Source organism: Lipotes vexillifer, unplaced genomic scaffold (genome assembly GCF_000442215.2).
Source record: "Lipotes vexillifer unplaced genomic scaffold, Lipotes_vexillifer_v1.1 scaffold22, whole genome shotgun sequence".
NCBI classification, from domain to species: Eukaryota; Metazoa; Chordata; class Mammalia; order Artiodactyla; family Lipotidae; genus Lipotes; species Lipotes vexillifer.
Window position 1 is genome coordinate 2392640 of NW_006779050.1, and position 9066 is coordinate 2401705.

At 38.1% G+C, this 9066-nt stretch overlaps 1 protein-coding gene across 1 annotated transcript in view; it reads left to right on the forward strand.

The window, feature by feature from the left end:
* The window catches only part of DKK2 (dickkopf Wnt signaling pathway inhibitor 2), a 107319-nt gene extending 100499 nt beyond the window's left edge, over nucleotides 1-6820 (forward strand). Inside the window, exons 2-4 of the mRNA XM_007452151.1 lie at nucleotides 1667-1817; nucleotides 3225-3380; nucleotides 5913-6820. Of these exons, the coding sequence (XP_007452213.1) occupies nucleotides 1667-1817; nucleotides 3225-3380; nucleotides 5913-6163 (558 nt within the window). The 3' untranslated portion in view covers nucleotides 6164-6820. The remainder of the gene's footprint in view (nucleotides 1-1666; nucleotides 1818-3224; nucleotides 3381-5912) is intronic.
* The last annotated feature ends 2246 nt before the right edge of the window (nucleotides 6821-9066 follow it).

Sequence of the window (9066 nt, forward strand, 5' to 3'; positions counted from 1 at the left end):
AGGAGGGAAGTGACATTTGTTTTGTTTTCACCCGTCTTGGACTCTTGAAAATGGCCTAATACTCTGAGTTCAACCTCATTCAGAGTCTCTCTTAAGTCTAACGATGGAGTTATAGAATGGGACAATAGTATTCAAATTAATTTTATAGCTTTATCTGGCTCCAGTTATAATGTGGGCGTCAAACATTGCCACTGTGCAATTTTTCAAAAGCACTTTCAGTTTGAAGTTAGAGGTTTTTCTATTTTCTTCTGAGGGTAAACAGTAAATTGTAATGATGCTAAAAGTGTATTTTTTTTCATAGAACAACAATGTAAAGTTTTCAGAGTCACATATCAACTTCGTATTTATTTCCTCTTTCTAAGATGAACAGATCTAAATGGAAAACACGGGGCAGAACGCATACACACGTACACAGGAGAAGGGCACAGGGAGAAAAGGCGATGGAATAGAATGAGAGAGAACGTGAGAGGGGGGAAGGAATAAGCAATGCATGCAGGGGTGAGGTCATCAAGCCTCATTTCAAAAGTAAAGCGCTCAAACCACACTACTTATTTTAGTGTCACAAAAATTTTATCCCATAGTTTTATAGTCATATCATTTATGCTTGCTTAAAAACAACTACATAGCTTCTTTTTATTTTTATATTTTTCAATTTAAAAAAAAATGCATTACTCTGAAAAGCAGGGACAAAAATGAACTACAAAAAAAAAAAAGGACTTACAAATGATTTTCCCTGTCAACATGCCTCAAAATATGAGTACTGTAAGTTTGACGTGTGGTGTGATATTTCAGTTTCTCAACTCTCAGTCTCTGAAAACAGGGACATTTTAAGTGTTCCAGTAACTTGCAAGAGACAAGGAGTATATAACTGGATTGTGTGTTTATATATATATATATATATATATATATATATATATATACATATATATTCTTTTGTTTTTGAGATAATATATGACACTGCTTAAGTAGCCTTCTGAACATACAACCTGGTAGAGAAATGTAGGAACAGAAGTCCTTTCTGTATAAGTTGAAAGTACAGTAAACCATAGGGCTGTTTTTGTGTGTTAGGAGCCTGCTGTTTTGTTTCCTGAGAACATGAGGTTGTATCAGTCATTGGAGTTCAGCGTCTCTCTGACCACTCAGAGCTCTGCTGCTGCTCACCACTGAGGCATCTCCCCTCTTTGCTCCTCTATCTGTTCCATAATTAGGCAGGAGATGTGTTTTAGCTGCTACCACAGCCCTTTGTTGCTTTACTTAACCTTCTCCTCATCCTAGTTTACTGGATTAAAAACGGAGTGGCTAGGCTGTTTCATTTACACCTTAAATCAGTGGCAATATAACATTTAGAACTGGTTTTGAGCTCCCAGAGTCACTCTTTAGGGCTCTACTAATCAACATAAAGTCTAAATCCTAACCCCTAATTTGTGTCAATGAAAATGTACGAATGGGCCAACTTTATCTTCGTCACCATCAACAGTAAATATTTATAAAGTCCTCAATTAAGTAACTTACTACGTAATATCCCTGCTGAGCACATTATTACAATGGTATATTTCCTTTGAGGAGGGATACATTGTGATTTATTTTCCATCATGATTTGGTGCAGTAACTTTTTGTTACAAGATCTAATCTTTGCTTTTGGTGTTGTTGTTCCACTTCATGACAGGCCTACCCTTGTAGCAGTGATAAGGAATGTGAAGTTGGGAGATACTGCCACAGTCCCCACCAAGGATCTTCGGCCTGCATGGTGTGTCGAAGGAAAAAGAAGCGCTGCCATAGAGATGGCATGTGTTGTCCTGGCACCCGCTGCAATAATGGTAAAGGTCTCATTCGGTGTTGAAGGGCCTCTTTCCTTTCATGTAGGAGGCCTGGCTACCAAGTTAGGCTGCCTTCTCCTTAGTCAGACTCCTGAAATGTAAGGAGCCTTTCAAAATTGGCAGGAATGGGATCAGGGTTGAGATATGTATAAGATTACCTGGATTCCCTCTCAAATCTTAGTTTTCCTGGGCTCTGACCATCTCCTATAATTTATAATCTATGCTGATCTAGGATTTGCCGTATTGAAATGTTGTATATAAATAGCTAGATGTTCTATTCCACTAAACACTTAAGCAAATATGTGCAAAGGAACCAAAGAAAGAAACATGCTATGATTTAGCAATACACTTGTGAATCTGTTTTCCATTTCCATACTAGTTTCATACTTTTATACTCAAGGTGTCCCTTTTTTTTTTTTTTTTTTTTTCCAGTACGCGGGCCTCTCACCGCTATGGCCTCTCCCGCTGCGGAGCACAGGCTCCGGACACGCAGGCTCAGCGGCCGTGGCTCACGGGCCCTGCCGCTCCGCGGCACGTGGGATCCTCCCAGACCGGGGCACGAACCTGTGTCCCCTGCATCGGCAGGTGGACTCTCAACCACTGAGCCACCAGGGAAGCCCCCAAGGTGTCTTCTTTTGAAGGCCCTACCCCATGGCATGCACAAATGCTGATGGAGTGATTGGTTCCTCTAAAAGGAGACACAGGAGTCTATTCCCTGGCCTTCACCCAATCTCAATGAGCTTAGAAGCAGACAATTCAGCATTAATGATAAAATGAAGAACCACCAACAACACATGGTAAAACCATTAAATAATTGCAGAAGGGGATCAGAAACATACACTTATTCATACAAAACAACATAATCAGGCTCATAATCCTATACTTATTCCTGACCTCTGGGCATAGTCCTATTGGAAGTACCCTGGACAAGAAGAGGTGAAGGGAAGACCTCATACCATTAGAGGTATTTACAGTGTAGACAAGGATTATACTGTTGATTGAAAAAGGAACCTTGATCTCTTTCTGATCAGATGTCTGATTAGACAATTTTAAGGTATTAAGAGCTAATAATAATTTAATACTTTACTATGTCACTATTCTAAGTGCACTATTCTAAGAATACTTCACATGTATTCACAGTAATTTAGTGAAATGAATTCTGTTTTCATCCTTATTTTTGCCCAAGGTCACTTGGTCTTGAGGGTGGCAAGATTCAAATCAAGAAATCCTGGCTCAGGACCATACTATTCAATTCTCAGTCTGGACAAATATATAAATAAATGAATAGATGAATGAAGAGACAGATGACAGATAAATGGCTTCATACCTCACATCAGGAGAATACTTGGATAAGAATCACATTTTAGAGAATTGAATAAGTCTAACTAATTACCTGACCATCTCCAGGCATCTGTATCCCCGTCACTGAGAGCATCTTAACTGCTCACATCCCAGCTCTGGACGGCACTCGGCACAGAGATGGAAACCACGGTCACTACTCAAACCATGACTTGGGATGGCAGAATCTAGGAAGAACACACACTAAGATGTCACATATAAAAGGTAGGGATATCTGTAGCTCTATCTTTACTTTTTCTTGTTTTATAATGAAGTAAAAGAAAAATATTGATAATTAATTCCATTGGTTTTGTGTGCAATTTGAAAAAAAATATTGGGAGGTTACTTTAATAGCAAGATTTTAACTGAATTTCTTAATTCTTAATTTTGAGGATGCTAGAGGTTTCTTAGAGATCTTAAATTGTTAGAAAATACATATTGCAAGAATTGCAGTACCCTAATTAACCATGCCATTTTCTAAACAGCCTTTTTACAGGATGTTTAGAATATATCTTTTATACAAGCATTTCTCTTCCATATTCAGGCATAAAGCATTCCAAAAAATAAATGGGAAAATGTTTGCTGCCATATGATTAAATCACTAAGATTTAGAGTCTTCTTCTCATCTTCGCAGATTCAAAAATTGTATTTCACGTAACAACCAGATAATATACTGCACATAAACCAATTTACCAAAAATAACTGAGATTACATATGCCCATAAAATGCCCTTCCTTGTGTCAAAATATTTGGGAAGCCTAATCACTCATAGTAAAATTTTAAAGTATGAAATTATTGAACCCAGTTACTAATAGTAAAATTTTGAAACATAGAAACACCTATTTTTTGTTTTGTTTTGTTTTGAAATACCTATATATTTTTTATTTTTTATTTTTTATTTTTTCTTGCGTTATGCGGGCCTCTCACTGTTGTGGCCTCTCCCATTTGCGGAGCACAGGCTCCGGACGCGCAGGCTCAGTGGCCATGGCTCACGGGCCCAGCCGCTCCGCGGCATGTGGGATCTTCCCGAAACGGGGCACGAACCCGCGTCTCCTGCATCGGCAGGCGGACTCTCAAGCACTGCGCCACCAGGGAAGCCCAGAAATACCTATATTTTTAAAGGAAGTTTTTGCAAGTGTATTCTGTGGAGCACTATTCTTTCAAGACGTTCTGTGAATGAAAGAGCCCTGTGTTCAAGAGTTTTGTAATAAGGTATCTCTCCATTTCTGGAATTTTATAATTAACATTGATATACTGAAGTCCAGCAATGAGGAAAACTAGTTAACTTTTTTAAACATTGTATTTCCCTGGCTTACCTGACCACAAAACCATTTACCCACATTTTCACCTTCTGCAGAGCTAGTATCCTAGAGAATATCTGACCTATTAGTCCAACCTAGAATACTGATGGTCAAATCAATAGGGCTAAAGAGACTGACAATTCCTCTTCAATTATCCCTTGTCTACACTCCCTGAAGGCCTAAGTGCTTTATCCACATCTCCTATTTCTAGTCCACCAAATTCACATGCATTTGTTAGTACCTGAGTATCCTTCTTTATTCTGACAGATATCTATGTCACAGTACAGTTTCAAATTTATTGCTTTTATCTAATTATATGTGGAATTTTCTGATAGCAGCCAATAATACATCTTATACAACTCAGCTAGTGAGTTGCATCCACATCACACAGTGGAACTGGTGACATCTGGGATGACAGCTAACCTTTTAGAACAGGCTCGGCACATTATGGCCTGTGAGCCAAGTCTGTCCTGCTGCCATTTTTGTAAATAATGTTTTATTGTAACACAGACTTGCCCATTCACGTAGGCATTATCTATGGCGGTTTTTATGATACAACAGCACGATGAGGAGCTGTGACACAGATCACATGGCCTAAAACGTTTAAAGTATTTACAATCTGGCAGGTTACAAAGAAGCTTGTTGACTAGTACTTTTTTTTATAAAGATTACACATCAACACAGCTGTGATGTGTGGGTATTCTTTGCTGACTTGATTGTTTTTCTGAATTAAATACCCAGATTTGTGCTCCTACGTCATTTTTATGATGGGTTCTTGGTTGACCCTGGGGCTGTCTGCCCTTGCTCTGCTCCACTCTGTATCTCAGCTTTTTATAGACTTCATTCCCTGGGCTCCCCGTCAGATGGCTTCTGACCACATGGGTTTGGCTGTGGTGAGACTGAGAGGTAGAGGAAGGGAAAAGCCAACAGATTCTCTCTGCCTCAGGTAGTGTTTCTGGCAGAGCTGTACCTCGTTGGGGCCTCAGCTCCTGCCAGGTGGGCCTGTTGGGATTCCAGTTCCCACCCTTGCCCCATTCAGATACCACCAGCTCCTTGGGATCCTCCAGACTAAATGTGGTAGTGGCTTTCTGTTGTGTTGCTTTACCATCCTCCGGTACTTCTTAGCCTTGCCACTCACTACCTATGTGACCAGTTCTCTGCATTAAATATCTTCTCTTTTGAATACTCAGAGATTCTGTGTTCCTGGCTAGATTTTAACCGATACATGGTCTTTAGGAGTCCCAGACAATTACAGCCTTCTCCTTGAATCAGAGCTGTTTACTCTTTCCAAGAAGATAACCAAATTAATTAATTTGAAAGCAATTCTGTTTACTTATTTTCACTCACCTAGTAAACAAAAAAAGAACAGAGAAATATCTAAAAGCACACCATGCCAAAGTAAGGAGATTTTTTTCTAAAGTGTCATGGTGAAATATTTTGGTCATCATCTCCGTAGGGCATGAAGGAGACCCCTGTCTACGATCATCAGACTGCACTGAAGGGTTTTGCTGTGCTCGTCACTTCTGGACCAAAATCTGCAAACCAGTGCTCCATCAGGGAGAAGTCTGTACCAAGCAACGCAAGAAGGGCTCTCACGGGCTGGAAATCTTCCAGCGGTGTGACTGCGCAAAAGGCCTGTCTTGTAAAGTATGGAAAGATGCCACCTACTCCTCCAAAGCCAGGCTCCACGTGTGCCAGAAAATATGACCACCTCTGAGGGAAGAAAAGCATCACTAGCAGACTGTGAATCTGTGTATTTAATACAGTATAGCATGGGGGAAAACAGGATTTGGATTTCAGAAGGGCTAAAATGAGGAATGTCATAAGAATATAGATCACAGAAAGAGAAAGAAGATGGAGCAGATTAGAAAGGGTGACGAGTGTGGTACAATCAGTGTGTTTCCACCATGCACCTTGTTTATGTAAATAATGTATACATTTGTGAAAATGCTATGACTCAAAAAAAAAGAAAAACAGTGAAATTACTAATGAATACCATGTGACTTTCCGGCAGTTTAGGTTGTGCCAGAGGATCAGTTTCCTTCACGTTGGTGATTGATTGCCTATAAAAATAACCTAAAAGCCATATTTCTCTTTAAAGTTATACTTCTTTAACAACAAAATACTCCCCATATATCCTGGCATACAATAGACTCTAAAACATGAAAAGAGGAGTTGTTAAATAAATAGGAAACGAAAGTGTGGAGCAGAGTTAATTTGCAACACACAGAATCACCTTTTAATTTGGAACACTACTTCTTACCACTCAATTAAAGACCTTCGTAGATGATGGTAAGAAAAAAAGCAGTCGATATTTTCCAAATAATATCAAAATAATCACAGGTCTTTTGTCTAGTCCTTCAGAAAAAAACAAACTCGTTTTTCCTCACACTGCTTACCTACATTTTTCAAAACTTAATCCATTCAGATTCTAAAGGATCTAAATTGCATCTCTCTTGATTGTATGTGATTCCTACCCATTTTATTCTCCATATTATACATGTTACTTGTGAATAGCACCGAGCAGAATTTTCAGATTGTAAAAGTTTTAAAATGCCCAAAATAAAAGTTACTAGATCACATTTTTTAAAAGTTTTGGCATTCCCTATTTTTGATAGAATTGGACATTTATTCTTTACATACTCTGCAGTATAGTAGGGTAAAGCTGATAAAAGAGACGAGCTACATGTGTCCTGCACTGAAGCACAGCAAGGAAATAAATAGGGAAAATGTTGTCAGGTGTTGGCAACACATAGATCGTATGTCTGAAGCACAAACTCACTTTTCATATTTGAAGCCCAAGGCTGCACAACCTAAATGGAAGTTTTCCATGGGATTTGCTATCACAGTATTTACTACACAGATGAGTTCAGCGTGAGTTAACAACTACTTGACCTCAAAATATTTATTTTCTATTTTTGAGGTCCTAAAACAATCTTAACATGAGGAGGTCTCATTAAATGGACTCCAAGACAGGTAGGATATAGTAAGCTTCCATTGCCCCCGGTAAGCTTCTTTCTAACTGGCTGGCACCATCTGATTTTTTCTGCACCAGCCTCTCTCTGCAACAGCTGTTTCTTTGCCAAAGATACAGTTTCTGTTTTCTGCAGTCATTGAGATTAAAAAAGTATAAATGGAATACCTTGTAAAATGTACATTTTGCTAATCTATAGAAACCACAGGTTCTAAATTCTTTGAATCTGTTTTATTACTTTTTTACTTTACTCAGTTCTAAATATTATGTCTAGAGCATAAAGCAAAAAAGTTATAGTTGTTACTTTTGACCTTTTCTTTTATAGACCTTAAGTCACTCCTTAATTTTCTTTTACTTAATTCCCAGTTGCAGTCTCACATTCAAGTTCTCCCAGTAGAAACTCAACCTGAGCCTGCATGTCTATTAAGAATTTCAGCTTCCCACATACATTACATTTAAGATGTACATTTTCCCCACAGGTCTGTTAAAACTTATTAGCTAATCTATCCAAGAACCAAAGTCTGTACACAAGCAGGTTTCTATAAGCTTGGCAACATGAAAATGGAACATTTTAGTCACACATTTCTTATATAGCAATCTGGTTTCTGCATTTTTTTCCTTATGTACATCCCTTCAAAAATTATTATTTGAAGTAATTTATTTACAGGAAATGTTAATGAGATGTATTTTCTTATAGAGATATTTCTTACAGAAAGCTCTGTAGCAGAATATATTTGCAGCTATTGACTTTGTAATTTAGGGGAAATGTATAATAAGATAAAATATATTAAATTTTTCTCCTCCAAAAATGGAATTCAAACTTCCTTGTGTTTTGCTTATGGGAAAAACTTTTATAGAATCATAGATTCTCTGAGTTCAAGTGGACTGGGTCTGATGTTGCAGTCTTAGTTGAAATCTTTTGGATGACATCACCATGAGCTGATCCAAGGCAGTTTTACTATTACTGAAGGTGTTTATTTCATGGCAGGACAGCTGTAATTGTTTGTTTGAAAGTTCTTTTTTTCATTAAACTAAAGTATTCCAGCTTGTGCTTACCACCCATTTATTCTTACTTTGCCTTCTGGAACATTTCAGAACACAAACTCTCCACAAACCTCTTTAAAACACTTGAAGTCACCTACCGTATTTCCTATAATCTTCTCTCCAGGTTAAAATTTCCCACAATAGAGATGCCAACATGCTTAGGGTATTGGTTCATTCCTCTATGGCACAAAGAAAATACAAAATATCTTTATCCCTATATAGCTATAGACTGGCCCTGCGTGAACTAAAATCTACTTCCTAGGAAGGTCTTTTCTCTGCTTCCTGAATACAAAGATGTCAGGAGTGTTTCACAAACATTATTCACCAATTATGAGACCAGGAGTGGTTGCATGAGTCCATGTTGTGTTAGAGATGTTAATGGGCTGGAAATGTGGAAAATAAACATTCTGTGACATAGTGGAATGGACTGAGTACAGCTATGGCAGCTTAATGATGCTAAAACAGTCCCATAGCTAGAGGTCATGGTTGAAGACATCTCAAACACTGGTGAAATAATTCCCCACATTATTCTAATTAGTCACTTAGTATATTATTAAATAGTTATCCATTTCTTCAAATCGAGAACATTTAT